Source organism: Macrotis lagotis, chromosome 1 (genome assembly GCF_037893015.1).
Source record: "Macrotis lagotis isolate mMagLag1 chromosome 1, bilby.v1.9.chrom.fasta, whole genome shotgun sequence".
Classification (NCBI taxonomy): domain Eukaryota; kingdom Metazoa; phylum Chordata; class Mammalia; order Peramelemorphia; family Peramelidae; genus Macrotis; species Macrotis lagotis.
In genome coordinates this window covers 188,090,390-188,116,821 of record NC_133658.1, presented here as the reverse complement: position 1 = coordinate 188,116,821, position 26,432 = coordinate 188,090,390, and the positions used below count along the sequence as shown (strand labels likewise).

The window sequence follows — 26,432 nt, the reverse complement described above, 5'->3', positions numbered from 1 at the left end:
TTGAAAAAAAGTCAGTTTTCACCAATGTCTGAAACTCAAGAAAGTTCTTGTTAATTCAAAGTTTTGTTTGACTCTAGAAAACAAACTGACAATCAACCACTTCGAACTAGAAAATAATATTACATGTCATATGTGCTACATTTAGAGAAATTAGAAATATCACATAATTAATAAAATCTCTCCTACAAAAAATCCTTCCAAATTATAATGTATGTATGATATATGAGGTCAAGATGTAACACAAAAAGTTTAAGGCATTCAAATATTTCAGAACTAAATTCTGATATAAAACTATTTCTTTTCAACATAAGGGCATGGAGAGAAACACATAGACATGCGCGCACGCACACGCACACGCACACGCACGCACACACACACACACACACACACACACACACTCTCACAACCCCCGAAGTATATATGAAATGAAACCTCAATTAAATTAAATCTTCCATCAAATATTGTCTTGAATGCTAAAATCCAAAGCAAGTAAAATGAGAATTTAAAAAAAAAACTACTTTCAGACAATGGCTAGAAATCTATATTCATTTAATGCAAAGTACTACAGCATCTACATTCACAGATATAAATTGATATTCAGCATTATAAAATCTTTACTTTTAAAAAGTGAAGTATTCCAGTATAATGGAACTAAGGTAGACAACTGAATATCTCAGCAAAATATACAACAATGTCTAAAATAAAAAGCATCTGGGACAGCTAGGTGGCACAGTAGATACAGCACTGGCCCTGGAGTCAGGAGGACTTGAGCCTCAAATCCAGTGAGGCAGTTCTCCAACCCAAGGTAACCTGGGAAAGAGCAGAAAGGCTCCGCTCCATGGGGTTAGAGGGGTAGCCCGCCAAAGCACAGGAACTTCAGCCTCCTGGAGGCAGCCCCATGATGCTGGGAGCTGTGGCTCACAGAAGCAAGGGCAGTTTCCTGACCTAAATCCCAGAGAGCACTGGCAAAAACTTGGGGGGATGGGGGGGGAGAAGGACCTCTGCCAGGGCGAGCACAAGAAGCCCGGCCCTCGGCACACAGCAAGCAGCAAGGAACAGGCAGCCCAGAACCAGGAACCAGAAGCAGAAGCCAGTAAACAGAAGCCCCCCAGGGTATGAGTGCTGAGCCTAGGGAGGAGATGGAAAGAGACTGCAGAGCTCTGTCCTCTGCCCCTGGAACAGGACTCTGGGGCTCTGACCACATTCAGACCCTGATCGCAGTCTAGGCCTCAAATAGAACAGCAGGGCTCCCCCCACCTCAGCCCCCTGGCAGAGGGGTGCGCTTGTGGTTATTCACAGACCAGGAGGGAAGACAGAGCTTCACAAACTGAGGTCCTTGTGGGGGTGTCCCACTAATACTCAAAAGCTCAGGAAGCACCCCAAAACCAGGAACAGGCTGGAGAAATGAGTAAGCAAAGAAGAGGAACACAATTGAGAAATACTTTGCCTGTTCCAAGGATCAAAACACTCAATCTGAAGATGAGGAAGCGTAAGCTCCTGCAGCTAAAGACTCCAAGAAAAACAGAAATTGCGCTCAGGCCATGACAGAGCTCAAAAAAGACTTTGAAAATCAAGTGAGAGAGATAGAGGAAAAAATGGGAAGAGAAATGAGAGACGAAAAACATGAAAAAGAAGTCAGCAGCTTAGTCAAGGAAATACAAAAAAATGCTGAGGAAAACAGCATGTTAAAAACCAGCAAAGGTCAAATGGATAAAACAGTTCAAAAAGTTACTGAGGGGGGCGGCTAGGTGGCGCAGTGGATAAAGCACCGGCCTTGGAGTCAGGAGTACCTGGGTTCAAATCCGTCTCAGACACTTAATAATTACCTAGCCGCGAGGCCTTGGGCAAGCCACTTAACCCCATTTGCCTTGCAAAATCCTAAAAAAAAAAAGTTACTGAGGAGAAAAATGCTTTAAAAAGCAGAATTGGCCAGATGGAAAAAGAGATAAGAAAGCTCTCTGAGGAAAATAAATACTTCAGACAAAGAATAGAACTCAGGGAGATTGATGAATTTACGAGAAATCAGGATTCAATATTTCAAAACCAAAAGAATGAAAAATTAGAAGAAAATGTGAAATATCTCACTGAAAAAACAACAGATATAAAAAAAAAACAGATTTAGTATAAGATAATCTAAAAATTATTGGAATACCTGAAAGTCATGACCAGGAAAAGAGCCTTGGCATCATATTCAAAGAATTACTACAGGAAAATTGCCCTGATATCCTAGAAGTAGAGGGCAAAACACAAATGAAGAGAATCCACACATACCCCTGAGAAAGAGATCCAAAAGAAAAACAACCTCTAGGAGCATTATAGTCAAGTTCCACAACAACCAGGTCAAAGAGAAAATATTACAAGCAGCCAGAAGGACACAATTCAAATATCATGGAGCTGCAGTCAGGATTACACAGGACTTAGCAGCAACTACATTAAAAGCTCATAGGGGGCTTGGAATATAATTTTCCAAAAGGCAAAAGAGCTTGGAATGCAACCGAGAATCAACTACCCAGCAAAACTGAACATCCTCTTCTAGGGAAAAAGATGGACTTTCAATGAACCAGGGAATTTCAAATGTTCCTGTTGGAATGGCCAGAGCTGAACAGAAGGTTTGATCTTCAAATACAGGACTCAGGTGAAGCATAGAGAGTGAAGGAGAAGGGGAAAACATGAGGGACTAAATGATGATGAACTACGTGTATTCCTGTATAGAAAAATGATACTGATAATACTCATATGAACCTTCTCATTTAATAGAGCAGGTAGAAGGAGCTTTTATGGATGAAGCATAGGAGAAAACTGAATTTGAAGATATATTGTGGTGTAAAAATGGAATCAATAGATAAAAGGGAAATGTAATGGGAGAAAGAAAAAGGAGAGGAGGAATAGGCTAAGATATTTCACATAATAAGATTTTTCTTTATTACAATGAGCTATTACAATGATAGGGAAGGGGGGAAGGCAAGGGGGAATGAGGGAATCTTCGCTCTCATCAGAGGTGGCTAGGAGAGGAAACAGCATATATACTCAATGGGATATAGACATATAGAGTAAGAAGGAGAGAAGGGGGGACAGGGGGAAGGGGGGTGATGCAAGTGATGGAGGAGAGGATGGACCATGGGGGAAGAGCGGTCAGATATAACACATTTTCTTTTTTTACTTCTTGCAAGGGGCTAGGATTGGAGGGCCTGTCCGGGACCATAGGGCTGGGTGGATGCTGGGACTAAGGCATGGTATGGGGGCTCGGGGCCTCTTGACCTCAGGGCCAAGGATCTGTCTGCTGCACCACTCAACTACCTACAGCAGAGTCAGAGTGAAAGAAGAGAGAAAATATAATACATCGTAGTAGAGAAGTACAAATGGAGGGAGCTGTGATCAGCAATGGCAATGGTGGAAAATATGGAAGTAACTTTTGTGATCGACTTATCATAAAGAATGTGATCCACCTGTGACAGAGCTGGCAGTGTTGGAACACAGACTGAAGCACATTTATCATCATCATTATTATTATCATTATTATTATTATTATTATTATCATTGTTGTTATTATTATTATTGTTAGGGGTTGTAGGGCAAATGGGGCTGGGTGGCCTGCCTGGGGCTGCACAGCTGGGTGATTGTTGGGTGTTTGAGGCCAGATTTGGACCTGGGTGCTCCTGGCTCAAAGGCCAGTGCTCTGTCTGCCACCTGGCCGCCTTTACTATTATCATTACTATTTTATTGGGGTGGGGGGTTTGCAGGGCAATGGGGTTGGGGTAGCTTGCACGGGGTCACACAGCTGGGTGATTGTTGGGTGTCTGGGGCCAGATTTGGGCTCAGGTACTCCTGGCTCCAGGGCCAGTGCTCCATCCACTGAACCATCTGGTCATACTTATTATTATTATTATTTTAATTTTTTCCTCTCCTTTATCACTCATATGGGTCTATATTTTTTGGGGGGGAGGGGGTATTATGTTTACTCTTAAACAAGAATATTTTAGTAATGTATAAAAAAGCATTATTTGTACAAAATAAGAATAAATATAAAATTTAAAAAGGAATCATTTTCTATTTACATTTATTTGATATTTCCAAAAACAGTAAATGTGTAATTTAAACCATTTATATTGAAATTTAAGTTTTTTTACAACACTTAACATACTAAATCTAAATAGGTTTTACTTACCAAGGATTCCATATTGTCCATCATTAACTGTGCTTTCATTTTCTAAAAGTAAATGAAAAATAAGTAGAGAAATGGCATTAAAAGTTACAATTTATAAAGAATGAACAATTATGATTATCATCTATTTTAAGCCTCTGTCTGGTGAATAAGCATATTTATTGATGCCCTCAGTAAAAGATTCTTTTTCTCTTGAAATTACTAGCCATCTCAAATTCCCATGATGACATAAGAATTTACCAAAACAGAAAAAAGAAGCATGGGCAATGTTTCCCACAATAATAAATAGCATTCTACCCTCATAATATTAGAGACTCCAGAGATTTAGAAATAAAGAAACAGGCCACTGAATTCAACATTCCCTTTTAGAGATAATGAAAATTAGGTTGATTAGTAAAAATAATCTTCACACTACATCGTTTCTCTTTGATTGACTTTTTAACACCAATGTGCACAATCAAAGCATTCCTTGACTTTTTGGGGGGGGGTAAAAGAGGTAGAAATTAAAGCAATGGATTTTTCTAGATGAAAGATTAGGCACAATTAAAATGCTTATTCTTATTTATGACATAAATCCTATCAAAAATTCCATTTTCCACTAAAATTCTAACTACTCTCCATAACCAACCAGCTAAAAAAAATCTAAGAATACAAACTTACCTGTATACTCAATAAAACTGTGAGAAAAATTGTGTTTAATAAGAAACCCCCAATTTGTCCTAAGTGCCCCTTTCCTGCCAGAATAGTGATTAGTTAAGAAAGATTGCAAACTTCCAACTTCTAATAACAGTAATATCCTATTTCAATATGTTGACAGTATCAACTAGCTATCTTCAGTATTTACTCTCTACCCACCAAATGCAGATTTTTTTCCATCATAAAAATGTGTATATGTTTGGAATATACACAATTAAAAATTAAATGTGCTTTTTCCAGAAAGATTCTCTACAATACTTCTCATGGTTCTCAAATTTAACTGTACAGTTTATCAGAATTTAAAAGTTAAATTTCTTTAAAATGACTAAAAATGAATTTCCATTTACCATATGACTGTTTTAAAAACACATATGTTTGTCAGTTCTCAAACTCTTGTTTAAATGTTTATTTAACATTACTTATATGTTTTTCAGCTTCAATATAGTGGTGTGTTTGTGTGTGTGTGTGTGTGTGTGTGTATGTATAACATACAGAGATATAGCTATATATCTTCTTTAAAGTATTCCCCAAGGTATTAACATTCAGAAAATAAGAAAATTCAATAAAGAGGATGGAAGATGTCTAATGGATCAAAACTAATACTAAGCTCATCTCTACAGCCAAGCAGAAATATTCACTGCTTCCAAAGCTAAGTAGCAAGTAATTTATTACTTAAAAATTCTTATGTCAACAAACTAAAAAAGATGTTACTTCCCTAATGATCAGGTAATTTCAGTTTAAGAGAGGTCTGGAATTTAAAACATGTGACATGAACTTCAATGTTTCATTTACAACGTCAGTATAAATGAAAAAAAAGTGCAAATGTTTACATGAGAATAAAAGTCTCAAGTTTCAAGAGAACTTAATGACACTAAAAAGATAACTATCTCCAAGTCTAACACATTCAAGGGTGCTTCTTTAAATTTTTCTAATTTGGAAAAATATGTATCCAAGAAGTGTGGATTCAATTTATTCAAACAAGTTGAATTTTAATATATTTCAGTCAAAAAGTAATCACCATTATGTAAATTTTTATTATCCTATGGAATATATAAACTAAATAATAAGATTTACCAAGCTAAGTCTTATGGCTTATATGTTTTCTTCTTTAAATTTCACTTTTAAAGCCTGAACTAATTAAAGTAACATAATAAAGCCATGGATGCTCAGTCTCAAAAACAAGGAAATTAGTTCAGAAAAAAAGCTTTTATGTCTCCAATTGAGAATATTCAATATACATTTTATGATAAATGAAATCTACCAAAAATTAGAGAATATAGGAAAGCAATATTCCACAAAGTTAACTAAAAGGTTGAGGCAAATTAAGAATTGTTTATTTTTGAGAGTAAGCTCCATGATGTGCTAAGTGAAATTTGTGGAACGAGAAATGCATTAAGTTCTCATCTTGCTTATAAAATTTATCAAATTTCACTAAGCCATTTTGCAGCATATTAGTAACTTTATGCATATGCCTCAAACAGATGCAGTTAATGCCCATACCTAAAGGGGTTATTGATCGTGGTTGTAGATGAGTCTCCCACGTGTGAACTATGACTTGACATGGACCACCGATAGTCTGCAATTTAAAAGTTAAATGTCTACAATAATTTCTCATATCTTATTTCTATCCATGACTTCACTAGATGTTTGTAGGGGAAAGTTTAACTTAAATATGAAACCAAGAAATTCATCTTCCTTACTCTAGCAATGCTGTTAAGCCAACAAATTGAAATTCACCATGTAACAGAGTAAAGTTGGCTGCTAAAAGGAAATGAAAGTAGAAGCAGCAAAAAGAAAGCAATTAAATGAGTGATACATTAAATTGTCTTAGCTTCTGGATCTTAAATATGGGACTTGAATCTTATTCGTACACTACATATGTGAATTTTTTCCCAGAAAACTCATGTTAATTAAAAATAGAAAGTATGTATATTTCATAAGAGTAGTCTTTGCATTCCAGGAACAGACTTTGGAGTGCAACCTTCTATAATATCTATTTTCTACTCTATTCTTAACTATAACAGTATATTGAAGGGGGAAAAAAATAACCAAATTTATTTTATCTACATATATTTAAAAAGGAAAGCAAGAACATACCAAATTTGAATGTCAAAGAATAACTTCTCCATTATTGGTAATAAAAAACAGAATTTGTGATGGACAAATAAGGAATGAACTAAGATTTTTAGTCTTACTATGGATATTCTTTAGAGCATAGGCCAAGTTTGGTTAAAAAAAGATATATTCAAACTAGTGAATTACTAGAAAAATACACACATGCTGTAACTTTGTTGCTGTATAAAAAGTTACTGGATATGAAAATTTTCAATATGGAAAATATACTCTAACAAATATGAATTATTCCTTTACTAAACAAATGTGCTTTATGGGTGCTTCATAATGTTTACAGCAATATATATATATATATATATATATATATATATATATATATATATATATATATTTTAAAAGGTTCTAAAAGAACAAATGAACTATTCTTTTCCCAAAAAGACCTATCCCTCAATCTGCATCACAGATGTTGCCAATTGCATACAAATAAAGAAATCTTGATTAAAGAATTAAATGATTAGTCTTACAATTGTTTTGGTGTTTACATTTTCTCTCAACAGAAAATTATCTTCCTGACAACAAATACCATTAATTACTTTTTTGTCTATTTTATCACCAATATTTAGCACCAAAGTGTTTTTAAAAATGCCAATTCTTTAACAACTGTGCTTTTTTTTTTTAAATCAAAGCTACTCAAATATCTGAATTTTCTAACACAAATCAAAAGGAATATAACATTAAACTTTAAAATTCCCAGACAAATGATACAAAATTTAATTAAGGTGAGGCAATATGATTACAAAAGAAAGAGTATTGTTCAGTTAGAGGACTTGAATTCAAATACTTGCTTTGATGATTACCACTTGCTATCTATCATAGATAAGACACTTATCCCCTCTGGACCTCAGTTTAATCATTGTAAAAAGAGGAAATAAGACTAGGTGACATATATGGTCCCTTCATGCTCTGATCTAAAAATCCTATGAAGTCTAGATTTTATTTCAGTTATACTGCCAATAGGTGAAGTTCAGTGAAGGAAGAAATCATATTTTATTGTCTTTGTACATCTGTCTCAGCCCCTAACAATGCCATCGTCATAACAGGGATTTAATGTCTGTGGCTAATATATATGATAGTTTTTCATAAAACTTCAAAATTCCCAGAGTTTAACAAAATAAGCATGTCAAAATAAAACAAGTATATATCAATATGTAGGTTTTCAAGTGTTCTTTTATATTTTAATATTAGTCAATATTAACAAAAATGTTAAATGGCAATGACATGGAAATATATAATGAATCAGTTATGTGCTTTTCTGACTAGTCTTAAATTGACAAGCTGGTAAGAAATGCCCAAATATTTAGTATAAAGATTTAAATGTGAGGTTTTCTTTTTTTTTATCCAAAACATTGTCAATGAAATTCAAGAGCCAAACCTCAAATAAGCTTTGTAACTTGAAGTAAAGTGAAAATGTACTGAAAAACTGAAAGGAATGCTTATTTTATTTATCTATGTATCTGATTACAAAATAACCAAAAATTGAAGATGTCAAAATCAAAAATGATCCTTAACCAAAATAAGAAAATCTTCATTTAATTTTGCAACTATATGAAGACATTTTTATAACTTTGGTTCAATAATTTTGCTACTGTTTTCCTCTTTTGATATAATTTTTCCATATTAAGATAACTTTTAAAAAGTTATAGTGACCCTAAATTGCAGAAAGTTATGCAAAAATAATCATAATTACTAACAAGAGTTTAGAGCTCAATTTTTGGAGTAATAAGTAATGCTAAAACGAAATTTTGCTATTGAAATATAACACTTTGTCAAAAGCAAGATAGTGTTAATTACAAGTTCAAAAAGAATTAACACCAAAAATAAAAAAGTAATTTTATCCTTATACTTTTCAAATATGGGCATTTTAAGAAAAATATAGTTGCTAAAACTTTGCAATAAAATACTTTTGAAAAAAACTAAGTATTCTCAAATTTATACAGTAAAAATTCAAACATTTATAAAACATAAAGGTAAATATTTATTAGTGAAAGAATATTTAAAATAAACATTTTCCATGGGACATACTTTTAGCTTCCAACTTACGTTATGCTGTAATGAAGTTTTACTATATAAAAATGAGACATTAGACAAACTCCCATTTACACGTGAATCCAGTGTGTTAGGTGGAGAAGATCCCTTACAATCTTTTTCATCTCCAAATCTATTTTGTATCATCTACAGAAAGATATGCTATCAAAGTCTAACATTAGAATAAGGTCAAGTTTGAAACATTCTATATTTGACAGTTATATTTAACATTTGTATAAGCTCTTGTTGTGAATAAGTCCATAACCCATATTTCAAAAAAGTAACAAAAATAAACCTTGGAAATGTCAATATAAAAATAACAGCATTGAACTCTGAGAGTCTGCAAAATGGTAAATATAATGACCTATATAATCCAAAAGGAATATTTTCTTTTTATAAAGAAACAGAGAGCATTAAAAAAAAGCAGGGGCTAGCATCAACATCAGTCCTAAACCATTCAAACTGTACTTAAACTGTATTTGAACAACGATTTTTGAATCTATTTGTAAATAATTATTTAAATTAAATTCAAAAATTAAAAAAAATCATTTGGTTCAAGTTAGAAACAGTTTATGATGTTTAATCTCTGAACTTTAGTTTTTTAAGAACAGAAAATAAATTTCATATATCATGACATTTAGACATTTTCTTCTCAAAACTTCTTTTCACAATTATTCTGAGGAACATTTGTAAATTGATTTGAAGAATTTTACCATTCGTATACTCAAATATACATAAATTAGCTTTTGGAAAAATTTTTTTAATGTGATGAAATGACCACCTAAAATAGTAAACATGGGACTCATAAAAAAGACACTTAATTTTGAAAATTTTTAATTCCTAAATAAAAAATGAAAAGAATATGATTATGAAATGGATTTAAGAATACATACTCAAATAAAAACAATCTGGGTCATGACATGTCTACAATTAAGTATATAGAGACAGCTAGGTGGTGTAGTGGATAGAGCACTGGCCCTGGAGTCAGGAATACCTGAGTTCAAATGTGACCTCAGACACTTAATAATTACCAAGCTGTGTGGCCTTGGGTAAGCCACTTAACCCCATTGCCTTGCAAAAAAAACCTTAAAAAAAACCTACAATTAAGTACATATTTCAAAATAATAATTACTGGTAGGAAGTCAATTTTGGGGGGTTTTTTTGTTTGTAAGATATAAACCCTACTCTTTGCAAACTGAAGATGAGCTATTTGCCAGCTATTATTGGCTATAGTTCAAACTCATTTCTATTTCTAATTACGAAAAGTATAATATTTCACATAAATATACTTTACTGCAAAAATGAAGGAATTCACATTCCATGCTACTAAACTTCTAAAACATAAAACATCTATATTAAAAAGTCAAATATGGCATACTAAATATGACAAGTGTGAAATGTGATTTAAACCCCTATGGATCTATTTATTGGAAAGAGTACACTGAAAAATGGCAAATAAAATTGTTGCTGATGGCCTTTTAGCTTCCCTTCACTTTATTTTTCAAAAAAACTTTCTCATATACCATTATTGATCCACAGGTAATGCAAAATTGAAATGGAATCTGAAAATGTATCTAACTAAAAATCCATCTCATTTAAAAAGTGCCACCAAGTTTGGAGGGGGAAAAGGGTATCATTTAAGCTGGTATGTGGGGAAAATACATTATCCATATGGATGGGATATTATGTAGCTATTTACTCTATTCCATGAAAAACATACTTACCATGCCAGTCCCTGCATCACACGGTACATGTATACACGATACAGAGAACCTACTTAAAGAAACACACTCACCAACATATACTGTAAACTTTTGCAAGTATTACAAGGAGGGAAAAAAGCTTTTGTTGCTGTTGTTTTTAACTGTAAACAAATTTATTGCCAATTCTTTTTAAAAGGCATTTTGGACTATTTTTTTTTACATTTTTAAAAAAATACTACATATTGGCTTAATTTGAACCGTATTGACAATAGTTCTACTTTAGAAAACTCTTAGCCAAAAGTATAGAGACGTCTTCTCGCTAATCAAAAATTTGGTTGATCTTACACTACTGTGAATTTAAAACAGCACAATGGCTGTCAATAACATGAGCTCACAATAGTAATGTAGATATTTAATATGATATACACATACAACTTTTTCCTTCAAACTAAAGAATTTTCCTTACATTACCCCCATAACAAAAGGAAGACTTAGATGCCATTCTAAAGCAAAATAAAAAGACTACTGTCAAGGTAAGCCAATATTCAGTTCTACCAACCAATATTATCCAAATTTAAATACTGAATATTTGTGATATATTCTTGGAATAATGAACGTAATAGGTGCAAAAGACAGCTGGGGAAGGTTTGTAAATTTTCTTAAATAGGTGGCTAAAAGAATGAAGAATGACTGCTTGATTTACTTCATAAGTAACTAAAAAAAACTTTCCAAAGGGAAAAAATGTATTTTTTAAAATTTTAGTCCCTCCCTCTTGCCTATGCTTAGTTTACTTCCATGTAGCATTTCTTTTGCCTAGGTTAATTATATGCAGTCCCATTCTTTTTAAGAAAAGCCCTTCAATTAAATGTACTGAATGAATCTTTTTTGAAGAAAACTTACAATTCTTTACACTACAAATAACAGAAAAGTATTGAAATCTCATCTCCATTGTGTGCAGTAAGCTTTAACAGCTTTTCATGGCCTTTTAAAAATGGGATGTGGCCTTAATTATCAGTGTTATTATTCTTTTAAGAATTTTGGAGAATCAATCTAATTTAGTTAATTACTAAACACTACCTGTTCAAGTACTGGAAATGCAAATCAAATGCAACCAGCTCGCGACAACTGCCATTTAAAAATAACAACTCCTCTCTAAAATTGGTTAGATATTCCCATACATATTTTTGCAACTAAGAGGAAAAGCATACTCTTTTGAGACTGATGGCTATTATATATTTACATTTACATTTCAAAAAAAAAATCACACTTGTAAAAATGAATTTCAAATATGAACACAAGTTCATGATCAAGAACAATTTTAGCACACATACTTACAATTAACCTCAATTCCACTGAAGACAAATTGTCCATGTACCAAAAGCCATTTGTTTTAACATTTTAGCACCATGAAGGAAATTACTTTTGGTCATAAGAAAAATATTTCACAAATGATTTCTAGTTAATTTTGAAAGTTTTTTCATAAATTATATTAGTAATTTTGGGAAGAATTTGAAACAATTGTTATAGAACTGGAAATTAGATTAAAAAGTACATACCTTTGGTTCTACAACATATCCTTTAAAGTAACGATACTGAACTGGTACTCCTCTATTAAGTGTAATAGTTGTTTTCCATAGAATACTGTGGAGAAAGTTTGGGGGGAAAATATTTTTAAAAATCTATACAATTTGTGTCAATTCTCAATATTTAATAAAAGTATTCACTGAAAATGAATTGATTAAAAAGCTTTTAGTCAAAAATATTTCAAACAATATAAAACTTTGCTGGCATTATTTTTTATTTTTATGGCTCCAAGTCAGGAGCCTTACAAATATCTACCAACTTAACTTAGTCAATTATGATCACTTCTTTTACTTGAATTTGCTGTATCCAATCAAGAAGTATCTAATTGGTTTATGATCATCTTTTAGAAGATCTCCCTCAACAAGGGTTCTGTTCTTTTGTTTGATTGAGATTGTCTTGGGGTAGGTGGAAGTTGCTTTATGGATATCCTAAACCAGTTCCTAATATCTCAGCACTCAATTATACTGTTGAGCTAATAATCATATCTATTCCTACAATGACAGCTGCTGAAAATGACAGTAAGCTTGGAGTCAGGAAAATAGGAATTCAAATTTAGCCTTAGACAGTTACTAGTTTGCATGACCTTAGGCAAATCACTTGAATCTGTTTGCCTCACTTCAACTGTAAAAAGGGGCATGACACCTATTTTCCAGGATTGTTGGATCAAATGGTACATTTATGAAAAGTTTATAGCACTTGGCATAGAGTGGAAGATATAAAAATGTTTATTCTTTTCTTTTTCCCTTGCCATTCAATGTATTTGTCTTCCCAATTATTGAATACATTGTTCTGACATCTGATATTTCTATATTTCCAAACAACGGGCTGACTGATAGTTAACCCAGATTCTCTGTTCTGATTTTTATTTGAGGTTCTTGGGCATTTCTTAAAGTCTAACTCATCTCCAGTCCAATTCTAACTGTGAGTAACAATTTCTTATATTCCTGGTCCTTATTCAGTTCTGTATTCACTATTATAAAATTATAAAATATTATAAAATCACTGTGATTTTAATTACTTTGAGAGGAGGGTCTATTTGATACCTACACTTTTAAATTCTCAATTCTTCACTTAGAGGCTTCAGGTATTTGGAAGACCCATATTCTGAACTGAATGACATAATGATAGAAAACTGATTCCTTTCATCATATAATTAACTCTAAGTAAATTACTTAAATTAAGGTGGCAATAATGGTCTTATGTTCTAATACTTTTCATTTTCTTATTTATTTCAGCTGCTCTACCAAATTCAGATTTAACTCTAGGTTACAAGCTCTTACAACATAGTTATATAGGATTCTCAAAGAAATGTTGGATTTAGGGATAAACTGAAGTTAAGCAGAAATCATTTATTTCAACTTTGGTGAAAAGGAGAAAATAATGATTGTAGTCACTGTACTTGGGAGATGGGACCTGGGGGCATATTCCATATCAGTTTTTACTAGCTTTTTCCAGGTACTGAACTCTGAAATCTTGCTGAAATGCAAAAATGTAGCTGCCTGCTTAAATATAATAATACAATGAAGATAACTTTATTTGAATACTAAGGATGCTAACAATGTTTCTCAAGATTAATTCTCAAATAAAGGCTGCAGGAAACTAGTATAAATGTATACTGATCAAGGAAATCATGAGAAATTTTTTTTTGAGCAAGATACTAACAATAGTCTATCTGCCTCTTTCTGCAGAACAGAGAGGAGAAAAATAAATTCTCACTAAAATATTACTATACAAAAGACAACTGTATCAATAATTTCCATTGCATGATTAGTTTTATCAAGACCATAATTTTGATAGATAATGTTTAAACCAGGGTTTGGGTTTGTGGTCATGGCTATTACATGAAATGTAAATCAATATAGGAGTTTGAAAAACTAGCTGTGGCCTACTGAAATTCAACGAAAAACCAGGAGGGAGGAACTTTAAGAAGGGCAACTAAATCCAGATTCTTCAATAGTGTGTCTCTCAGGAACTATTCTTTTTGAAAAGGGATATAGTGGCTTCAGCATTCCATGGAAATACATGAAAGTATATAATTGAAAGGAGCTATTTCCCAGGGTGGGGGTACATGGAAGCCGATGGTTCTTTTTTGTTTTTGTTTCAATATTTCACATTGTATCACTGAATTTTATTGTTTGCTCTAGTTTAAAACCTTTCAATGTCCACTATTTGAGTAATATTTTCTACCTTATATTTTTTATTAATATTTTGTTTTCCAATTATATACATTAGTAGTTTTTTGTAATTTGAATTTTACAATTTTCCCCGACCCTCCCTTCCTTCCCCATATTCCCCCACAGAAAGCAGTCTGATAATCTTCACATTGTTTCATGCTATATACACTGTTCGAAATTGAATGTGTTGAGAGAGAAATCATATCCTTGAGGAGAAAATATTAGAGATAGCAAAATTATGTAGTACATGAGATACTTTTTTTTAAAAAAAAATTGAAAGTAATAGACTTTGGTCTTTATTTAAACTCCACCATTCTTTCTCTGGATACAGATGGTATTCTCCATCACAGGTACTCTAAAATTGTCCCTGATTACTGCATTGATGGAATAAGCCAAGTCCATTAAGGTCATCATCACCTCCATATTGTTGTTAGGGTATATAATGTTCTTCTGGTTCTGCTCATCTTGGTCAACATCAGTTCATGCAAGTCTTTCCAGATTTCTCTGAAATCCCATCCCTCTTGGTTTCTAATAGAATAACAGTGCTCCATAACATACATATACCACAATTTGTTCAGCCATTCCCCAATTGATGAACATTCACTGGATTTCCAATTCTTTGTTTCAACAAAAAGAGCATTTCTGTACAAGTGATGTTTTTACCCTTTTTCATGATCTCTTCAGGGTATAGACCCACAGTTGGTATTGCTGGATCAAAGGGTATGCACATTTTTATTGCCCTTTGTGCATAATTACAGATTGCTCTCCAGAAACTTTGGATGAGTTGACAGCTCTACCAACTAGGTATTAGTGTCCCAGATATACCACATCCTTTCCAATATTGAACATTGTCCTTTCTGGTCATATTAGTCAATCAGCTAGGTGTGAGATGTTACCTCAGAGCTATTTTAATTTGCATTTAAGAGGATGATTCTTAACATGTTAGTGCTATGTAAAAATTACTCAGTTATTTAACAAAATTATTTTAGTCCATCATCCACCCAATAAGAGCCAGAAGAGAATGATTGAAATCTGAAATAGTGACATCCCTATAGAGATGTCTATTTACAAAGGGAGCTGATAGCTTGCCAGAGAAAGATAAAAGAAGAGATACCTGTTTTAAAGAGCTCAGGGAGAACTTTTAATTCAAAAGGTTTTACTTCAGATTAAGATTTTTTTTTTTAAGGATCCAGAAATTGGCCATTTGTATTAAATTTATGTATATTCTGTAGTCTCTTACTGGTATAGTTCTCTACATATTGGGGGCATTTAATTAATGTCTTAATGAGATGGGGCATAAGAAACATTTTGCAATCCTCTAAGTTTCAAATAAAAAAACTATCAGTTATTATTAATAATAGCAATTCCTATTATTAGTAATAGTAACAAATAATAAATAGCAATAAAAGCACTAAATAATAATATAATAGTAATAAATAATAAACAGCAATAAAAGCAGTAAATAAATAAAACAAATAAATAATAAATAATTGTGATGAATAGTTATGAAAATAAATAGAAATAATAGTAATAAAAATAATGAACATTAGAGCAATGATTAATGAAAATATTTGCTCTTGAAAACTAAAAATCAAGACAAGATGCACTTAAAATATTATGGTTCTTAAAAATGAAAAATGTTATCAACACAGAATTATCACTAGAATTCAGCTTATAAAAATAGCAGACAGTAAACTAAGAATGTCAAAATGATAAACAAAAAAAGAGACATACTTAGGCTTTTACCTTATTATTTTGTACGATTTTATTTACATTTGATGGGAAGTTGAATGTATCCAGGTAAGACAAGCACATCTGGTGAAGAGGATCACACCCTTTTTCAGAGCTACTTTCCACTTCTGGTGTCCATCTGATTCACCCAAGTCTCACTTGTGGCTACAGTGACCACACTCTGGTTAACAGTTTCAGTAGATGGCCTGGTAATCCAGTTTAACCATAGGGGTTTCAAACCTTTAAGTGAATTGGATGGGGTGTCTACCCAAAGCAAGGAAGACTTCTCCTGGCAGAATGGGTGGATGAGAATGATTTATTCCACTGGTCATTAATGTGGTGTTTTAGCCAGCTCTCTGGAGTTCGGTTAGACATCAAAGATGCCAAAATTATCCACTGCATACTGAGTTATAACCAGACTTCTTGACTTTTTCTTGCCACCGAACTCTTGATGATTGCTGAAGAAAGAGGTCAGCAATTTGACAGAACTCTGCCTCACTTAAATTCAATCTATGCTTGAATCAAAAGCCATTATCCATATGATTTTAGCTTTTTTACCTACCTCAAAGTCCTGAGGCAAGAGAAAAGTGAAAAAGCAGTTAGGTATGGATACACTGAGAGCTGTAGTCACAACCTGCACAAAAGCAGCCCAGTCCACAGGGTCATTTTTCTCACTGAACTGCAGAAGTAGTAGGATTCTGTAGCCCCATGGGTATCTGAGGAGACTTTTTGAAAGATTGCACTGCTCACTTCCTGGCATGAATTAGGGGCTAGAAGAGGTGCCCTAAAAACTGTCTCCTTACCCAACCCTTGCCTATTTACATGGCAGGCAGAGATTCCATCCTGCAGTTGAAATACAAAAAAATGTACAAGTACTTTTACAAAGATAATTCCACTCACCATAGCTACATAGAATGTGTGCACAGTAATAGATAATACAAAATCCAATAGAGCTGAAAGTTGAACAATTCTTGTTGCAAGAAAACTCAGTAAGCATCACATCTAAATAGCAGCCTTGAGTGAAACAAGGCTGGTAAATGAAGGCTAGTTTAAAGGAATAAATGACAGACTCATGACAATATGATTGCCATCTGCAGGAAAGTGCCATGATATCATCATCAATGCAAATGCTTCTACCATAATCAACCCTGATGAAGTAAAAAATTATGAAGACCTGGAGATCCTCATCATCGATGTGCCAAAAGAGGGCAAGTTTGTCTTTCTGTTTTAATGCAAGATCAAGAATAGACTATCAGACATGACATGGAGTCATTGGGAGGAATGGACCCAGAAGCAGCATTGATCACTTACTACCAAAGGCTGTAAGAAGGACAAAAGTGCTGTGCCACTGATGTAACACAATGCTACCTTAATCACAGGCACCCTCTCCAAACTCTCATTTGCATTCAATAGAAGCAGCAACCACAAGGCAAGAGAACTACTAGAAGTACTTAATGTGAACAGAATAGAGTGCTTCTCCTAGTGGGAAGTTTGTTGCTAATTTGGAGAGAAAAGATAAGCCAACACTTGATTGGCAGCAGTGCAGCAGAAAATGACTGGGCAGCTTTCAGAGATTTAGTTTTTACACATCTGAGACTAACAAATATCAAGAAAGGCTTGATGAAAATAATAAGCAACTTAACAAAAAAATAAGAATGCCACAGGATTCCCCAGCAAGATAGTTCATCTATCTGTAGGAAGGTAGCATTTAACTCCATCAAATATAAAGTGCAAGCAAAGCTTAGAGAAATGCAGGATTCTCAGATTAGTAAGAAGGCAGATAAATTTCATCCTTGCATTGTAATGTTAATAACTCAAAGTGCTTTTACAATGCCTTGAAGACTAATTATGAACCAAAGACCTATGGTCTGTACAAGTCAGTGTTGCATATTGATTATGTCCTGGAGAGATGAATTGAATACGTCCATAGTGTTTTCAACAGACCACCATTAATCAAAGCTGAAGTCAAGGACTATACTTCAGGTTGAAGACAATCCACTTTAGCCAAATTTTCAAAAGAAGAAATTTTGAATGTCATCAGCTCCTCTCATGTGACAAAACACCAAGAGATGTTTCTGTGTGGGAAAGTTCCTGGTGAAGTCCTCTCAAGGTTAAGAATATGTTTTTGTCAAAAAAAATTTAGCATTCCAAAGGAGACTCAGAGTCACCTGCTTTATGATAAGACTATTTTTGAAATCAGGGAGGACATTCTGACCATATTTACTTTATTTTAGTTGAGATAATTATGAAGGTCCTAAATTACCTCACCATCGGGGGGGGGGGGATATTCATGAAAAAAGTCATCTTTCTTTGTCAATAACATGGGAAAAGATAAAAATTTGAGATTTTTCTGTGACAGTCTTTGGCTAATTGTTATGTGGGAATTCTGAAGATAATCTCCTAACCAAAGGAAGTGTTTATTATGAAATACAGCAGGCTAGAAGAAGGGATCTCTAGCCAAGAGGACTCTGATGTAGCCATCTTTATCTAGGAAAAAAGTAGTATCATTTCAGACAAGGGGATGTGGGTAGTGCCACCAGAAGGCTGTTATGGAACATACCTGTGAAGAGGTTTTTATATGTCAGGGAATGCTCCAGATGCTGGGGGGAACTTGACTGCTTTTTTGAATAAGTTTAGAAAATAACTCTATCCAGTGTATTCTAATGAAAGGAACCCAGAGGGATGCTCAGAGTAGACAGGGGAAGAAAGCTGATTGATTGTGACCACCTCCCCCACCCCCATCCAGATTATAATTAGTATTCAGTCCTTGTGAAGTGGATTCACTTGAAGAACTAATTAGATGGAATTATTATTTTATATCATGCGATTTTTAATTGGGTTTTGTTCTGTGTCTGATATCAGATATGATCAGCAAAGGAAGTGCTGTTGGGTTAATATTCTTTTGAAGCCCAGTGGAGGTATTGAGACTGCACAGGTGACAAGTTTATCGGGATTAAAAAAAAAAAATTGAGGGGCAGTTTTTCAGTGCAGCCTGAGACTGGATCCTTTTCTGACTTAACTTCCCCAAATGTGACATTTGAATAGTGACTCACCAGATGAATCTAAAATTTGGCTTAAGGCATTTGACTACCCGCTTGACTTCTGCCTGGAAAATGACACTCAAAATTATATTTATAAAGAAATTTTCTTTTGATGTCCTGGATCTTTATAGTAAATTGCTAAAAGCAAATCTGATGTAGAAATTTTAGGTCAATTGGATCTTAATAGCTAGCTAGACTGGTGTGTGGTTTTAAACCTCTGCTGTTGGCTATATGTATTGACAAGAATTAAGATGCCTTGATTTTTCCATGTTAGAAGGGATATTTAGGTAAGAAGAATAAAAAGGGGGCATCCAGGTGGCACAGTGGATAGAGCACCAGCCCTGGAGTCAGGAGTACCTGAGTTCAAATCCAACTTCAGACACTTAATAATTACCTAGCTGTGTGGCCTTGGACAACTCACTTAACCCCATTGCCTTGTCAAAAAAAAACTTAAAAAAAAGAAGAAAAAGGTTTTTATAATCTCAAGACATAATTCTGTGCAATAGCAGTTTCAAGTTCTACTTTAAGGAAGGGAAATTTAAGTCAGTTGAGTATATCAGGAGAAGAATCACCTACAGTATATTTAGAAACATTTGGGGAAGAAAGAAGAATTTATTTTAGTTAAGGATGCTTATGTTATCATTTTAATAAGGTGCAAGAGGTTGAGACAGTCTGTATATCACTTGCCGGACATTCTTTGTACTAAGATAATCATCTAAAGTATATGTTATATAAGTACAAATTAATCTGGCAATTTTCAGCAAATTCATTGGTGCACTGAAACAATTATGGAAGTTTTGTTTTTCTCAGAGTGAAGTATGTATCAACATGACAGAGAGTAAATCATTATGTAAATTGTAATAGCACTAGCATTCCACTGTCTAATGATGAAAACACGAGTCTATGATAAGATGTTATGTTAAGTTTCTTTACCAGAAGAGAAGCCGAACTTAGGAGAACTTTTTGGAATGGACCCAGAAGGTACAGAAAGATGTTGAATGTCTCCAGGGGATAAGTGAGAGACTGAACTAATTCATCTTCCTCCATCTTGCATTTGGTCAGGGGATTCTAGGAAGAAGATGGGTCCCAAATGGACAGGAAGAGAGAAAAGAACTTGAGGGAGATAATTAATGTGACAATCTTGCTGAGGGGATGTATCAAGAATAGTATGAGAGGACTTCAGATACAAATATATCTATATATATTTTGAAATAAGGGGAGGGATTGTGTGGTCAAGTTATCTCAGGATTAAGAAATATTTTTGTCATGAAAACCTTACATTCCAAAGGAGACTCAGAACCACCTGCTTTATAAGACTATTTTTGCAAACTGGGAGAACATCCTTACCATAGACATTACTTCATTTTAATTGAGATTAATTTTGAAAGTTCTAAATTATCTCATCATCTGGGGCAAAAATATTAATGACAATGTCATCTTTTCTTTGGGGTAAATTTCAGTGAATAGCTTGTACCCCCAAAAGCCCACTCAATGGGCTAAAGGGGAGGAGGATTAGGGAGAAGGAACAGGAAAACACTATATATTTTTGCTTCACTGTACTTTGGATGCAACTCTGACTCTTGCCGTTTTTGAATCTGCCCTTTCTTGAGAAAGCAAATAAACTTTCTTTTGTTCAGACCCAGTCTCTAAAGATTTTATTTAGTGCATTTTTACCACACACAATTCTATTCCAGTTGATATTTACAAGGCAGGAGGTTCACTGTTCATATAAAATCTGACTGAAATTTTTCAGGTAATATGGCAAAAGATTATTCCCTGGAATTTGAAAGATCCATCTCCATAAAGCAAAAGGAAATAGATAGTTTTGTGACAATCATGGGGGGAGGGAGATTTTTTAGTCATTGCTAACAAGATTCTAATAGGTGGATCCTTCACTTGGAAGATGGTCACCTTCCTGAGAGCCAGTGTGGTTTCAGAAAGAGGTAAGGAATAACTGATATGGTGTTTGCTGCTCAATAATTCCAGGAGAAATTCCAGAAGCAAAACAGAGGTCTATATACAACATTTATTGATCAAATCAATGCCTTTGATACTGTTGACATGAGGGTTTGTTGAAATTATGGTAAAATGTAGCTGCCTGGAGAAAGTTATTCATATTGTACATCATTTTCCTGATGGCATGCTTGCCCAGGTTGTAGATAATGGGTGATGTTCTGAAGCTTTTCTAGTCACCAATGGTGTGACGCAAGGCTGTGTGTGTGTGTGTGTGTGTGTGTGTGTGTGTGTGATTGCTAAAAACATCATGCAAAAAAAGCATGGGTGCAATGTTATTAGATACTTTCAATGAGGACAAAAATAGCATAAAAGTCAACTACTACAATGAAGGGAAGTTTTAAGACTAAATGGAGGGAGAGTTGGTGCATAACTTTTTGTTCACAGATAATTGTGCATTCAATATTGCTTCTAAGGCTAAGATGCAAGAAAGTATAGCTTAATTTGCTGCTGCTTGTGCTAATTCTGGCCTTAACAATTAACACCAAGAAAACAGATTTTCCACCAGTCAGCACCTCACCAATTATTCACGGAACCATTGGTTATAGCAAATGGAGAAATTTTGGATACGGTGGATAAGTTCATTTCCCTTGGCAATGCACTTTGTAGGGATGTACATATAGATGATGAGGTTGGTACACACATTGCCAGAGCTAGTTCAGTGTTTGGGCAGCTCAAAAGGTATTAGACTGACTATCAAACTGAAGGTCTGCAGGGTCACTTTGCTGTTGTTGTATGCCTCTGAAACCTGGACGATCTACAGCACAATGCCAGGAAACTGAACCTCTTCCTTTTGAAGTATCCTAGGAAGATACTGAAAATCACCTGGCAAGATAAGGTACTGGATACTGAGGGCCATTCTCAAGGTAGACTGCCAAGCATTCAATACAGCAGAGAGTGCACCTCTATTAGGCTGATGATGATATTCGAATGCTCAACTTGTATTTGCTGAAAAGATTATTTTATAGTGAACTCATACAAGAGAAGAAGAGACACAAGGATACTCTCAAGGTCACTCTGAAGAACTCTGGAATCAACTACACGATGCTCAGCACACGAAAGGTTCTTTCTCGCTAAAAAAAATCCTTTTTTGTGGCAATAATTTTTCACCTAAGGCTAGTTTTTCAAAATAATGAACGGCATGAATCACAATGTACACTTTCCACATAAATGCATTGAGTATTTCTTAAATGATTACTGTACTATGAGCAAAGTATTGCTCAAAGTCCTGGGAAGTATAAATAAAAAAGGCAATCCCTGCTCTCATGGAGCTCACATTCTAACTGATTTAGGTTTCAGCTACACGTCAAATGAAAAAGGATCATGATTCTTCAGGCACAGTGGTAAAGCAATGGTAGTATCTCTTAAATGTCATTAATGACATTATGTAGGTGAAAAACGAATGGGAGATAAGATATGCATTAATATTAGAGCATTTGTAAAAGAAAATATTGTTTCATGGTCTTCATTTAATCTTATTCTAAAATTCATTTGAACCAATACTGAAAAATCAGACTACAAACAATTTTCTTTACATTTTAAAGAATGAAACAATTAATTATGCAAGAAAAGCAAACCATAACAAAAAGTTCATCTCTTACTATCAAACACTGAGTTTCATATAGTTACGCATTCTAGTGCCAAAGCAAATATTTCATATTTCAATGAGATGCCATTGGTATGGTCATTTAGCTTCACTAATGTGGATGTCAATTATCCTATGTCTTGGTTTAAAAAAACGAACAAACTTCCAGAGTTACTGTGACCAAAAAAATTCAACCCTCTGCTGCTAGCAATAAACCTTTTCTAAGCAGACTGGTTCATTGGGCCTTGGAAGGCCCATCCTTGGAAGCATTTAGAGTTGATAGAACCTGCCTCTGAAACCTCCAAGAATAAAGGTTGTAAAAATTTGAGTTGGCTGCCTATATAATTTTTCAGAAATATAATACATTATATATCTTTGAACAGTTATTTTATTATCAAAAGTCTCATACTTACTTATCACTAGGCTTCTCTTCAGGTTTTAGAACCACACAATATTGAGGATTCCAATTTCCCAAAGTGTCACAATCTCCACATATTGCAAAAATTTCTCCTTAAAAAGAGAGTCACAAGTAACTAATTAGTTTAAGCAACAGGGATGATCTCAGTTTTAGTTTATGAAAGGAAAAAAGATTAGTCAATTGCACTTAGTTCAATATAATCCTGTCTTCACAGGCCTAGATCAGCAAGATGATCAACAATCAGATCTTAAGTACCTATTATTAGTTATGGATAATGAGTAATGAGAAAGAGGCAGTAAAATAAAATTTCTCAAGAAATAATCTAGTGGCCCAAAATATTTCCAAATATTCCCTCCTGCGCTAGACGCCTGAATATATTTCTTTAGTTTCAGTAGAGGGTTGCCATGGAAATACTATTTAGAAAGCAAATCATTAAATTTTTGTACCATGAACTATGAAGGCTGATCTTGTGCAAAGGAGATAATAGAAAATAAGGTCCTCCCTTGTACCAGACCTTGAATTGATGACAGTCACCTGGGTACCCTGATTCTGCCAACAAGATAGGGACACCCCCTTTCCCCTCCAAGATACCACCTGGAAGGACAGGGAATTAGAGGCAGAAGTCCAACATAATAACAAATTATTAGCTCATTGTTTACCAAAATGAGCTTTTGTTCAAAATGAGCTTTTGCTACCCCTAAATACTCAGACGTAATCCTTTGTACTATGCCTGCCCTTACACCTTTGCCAGAATGTAAGCCATCCCCTGAATTCCCATTTAATACAAGCTTTTTCCCCTGCCAGGGGCTCTTAATCCATTAGAATTAGAGCCCAAAAATAATAACCTTGCACCTTTGAAATAAAACTGTCCATTATCACCCTGACTCATTGTGAAATTCTTTCACTCTTAGAACCCTAGTTTATCACCTGTGCCCAAGCTGCTTCAAAAGGATTATTATACATTACAACATATATGAACCATTTTACATGATCAGTTATTGTAGTGTTTTCATTTGACTTAAATGCACTTTAAAAAACTAAATGGTACAGTAAATAGGAATTCAGTTGATTATTTCCTACTTTAAAAACTAATTTGTATAAAGTCTATGTGATTACTTCTATCAAAATAAAGGAGCCACCATGTCCTCAAATTTGAAAGCAAGTCCTCTTCCCACAGTAGAAAAATATTATTTCAACTTAAAAGTGCCATTTCATATTAACTGCCATAAAGATGAAGATTTTTCTATACCACAATTATTAGATCGGAGATTTCCTCCCCATTATTGCCTCAGAAATCTTTTTTAAATGTCAACAAGAAATAAAGAAAAACAGGAAAAGTGGCCATTCCCCTCCCCAATATGTATAAGAGCCTCTATTACTCATAAATGATCTTAGGTGTCTTAACAATGCCCAACAAGATAATAGAAGGAAAGAGAGGAGACAGTTATGGAAGGATGAAAGATTAGAGTTTGAAGAGCACATTGATGACTTGAGGTCATCTAGCCTATTCACTTTACAGATGAAGAAACAATAAAGAGAGATCAATCAAAACACATTTGTTGTTGTTTGTCCTTCATTCTCAAAGAAAATCATGGCATTAGAGAGGTGATGGCATGACAGGCATATGAATTGTATTTGATTGAGGGAGTGCTGTCCTCCAGTCATCTGGGTACAGTGGTCAGCTATGAATAAGGATAACTGCAGATTGCCCCAGGTGTGAGGCAATTAGGGTTAAGTGACTTGCCCAAGGTTACAGTTACTAAAGGTTAAGTGATTTGCCCAAGGTAACAGCTACTAAGTATCAAGTGTCTGGTTCCTCTAGACTCCAGGACCAGTGCTCTAGTCACTGTCCAACCCAAGTGCTCACAACACACATTTATGTACTATGGGACAAGCAGGATGGTTCAGGAAGTACTCAATGACTGTAATTTGTGAGTTCCCTCAAACAATGAAGATTGCAAACTATCCTGAAAAGTCAGGGAGGAAATTCTATCCAAAGTGCTGGAGAGGGGCAGCTAGGTGGCGTAGTGGATAAAGCACCAGCCCTGGAATCAGGAGTACCTGGGTTCAAATCTGGTCTCAGACACTTAATAATTACCTAGCTGTGTGGCCTTGGGCAAGCCACTTAACCCCGTTTGCCTTGCAAAAAAAAAAACCCAAAGTGCTGGAGACTTTCCCTAACCTTCTCTCAATAGGCCTCTTCACTTTAATCCAGATCATTAGCATATCATGGCATCACATCCCTGATGTCAAGGTCTTTTTCCACAATGAAGGACAAATCTATGTGGGTAAGAGAAGCTACCTAAATGTTGTCTAGATTCCCCTCTCTCCCACCTCTCTCTCTCCTTTCACTTGCTACCCAAAGGAATGCAAATTTTTATCACTGAAACCTAGTAAGATATCTTGGGGTTTACAATCCCCAAATCACTCCAGCTCTCAAAGATTGGCCAACAATAGAGCCCAGGCAGTTATTTCCAAAATTTGGGCCCAAATTGGCTGCAAGTGAATATAAAAAGCCATTTGTTCTATTTTGGCCAAACTACCAGGGGGTCTTCTGCTTCTAGATTCTATAAGTTTTGTTGTTGTTTTTTTAAACAATGCAAAAGAGGCCATTCTTTGTTTCAATTCTCATTTCAGGCAAATTGAGACCAGTTAAAGACTTTAGCTTAAAAAGGCCAAAACCACTCACTGCATCTAGGGCCATTCTTCAGTTCTCCTGATCCCCAGATCTGGTCACTGAACCATTTGACTCCATGACTAGAATGTCATGCCATCACATCCCTGGTGTTAGTCCTCCTCAAGAATGAAGGACAAACAATAACTCAATACAATGAAAAGTAGCAGTGGTATATTTGAGTTGTCCACCTATAATTCCTTAATCCATGCCACAGATTCTGCTCACCTCTTTCTGTATACAATTCTTTGATGACAACCTTTTCTATTCTCCTTTGAAGTTTATCATTGGTTATACACTGCCACCTGCTCACACCCAGCATCTGTCTTTTCATTGCCCTCTATGTGATGATCATCTTTAGCTCTTCCAAGATGGTTTCTTTCTATGTCTTGCTGCCATATGGTCACAGAGGTGAAATGTTTGTATTGAAAATATGATCCTTTGTTATTATTGATAATTTGGGGTCAGGAAAAATGTTCTGCAATTTGCTGAA

At 34.5% G+C, this 26,432-nt stretch overlaps 1 protein-coding gene across 6 annotated transcripts in view; it reads right to left on the bottom strand.

The window, feature by feature from the left end:
- GPCPD1 (glycerophosphocholine phosphodiesterase 1) overlaps positions 1–26,432 on the bottom strand; it is a 118,962-nt gene that overhangs the window by 82,816 nt on the left and 9,714 nt on the right. For all 6 annotated transcript variants that reach the window (XM_074209500.1, XM_074209498.1, XM_074209501.1 and 3 more), the window contains 4 exons: positions 23,261–23,357; positions 12,276–12,360; positions 6,359–6,434; positions 4,166–4,207 (listed from right to left, as the gene is read on the bottom strand). In XM_074209500.1, coding sequence (XP_074065601.1) covers positions 4,166–4,207; positions 6,359–6,434; positions 12,276–12,360; positions 23,261–23,357 — 300 coding nt within the window. The remainder of the gene's footprint in view (positions 1–4,165; positions 4,208–6,358; positions 6,435–12,275; positions 12,361–23,260; positions 23,358–26,432) is intronic.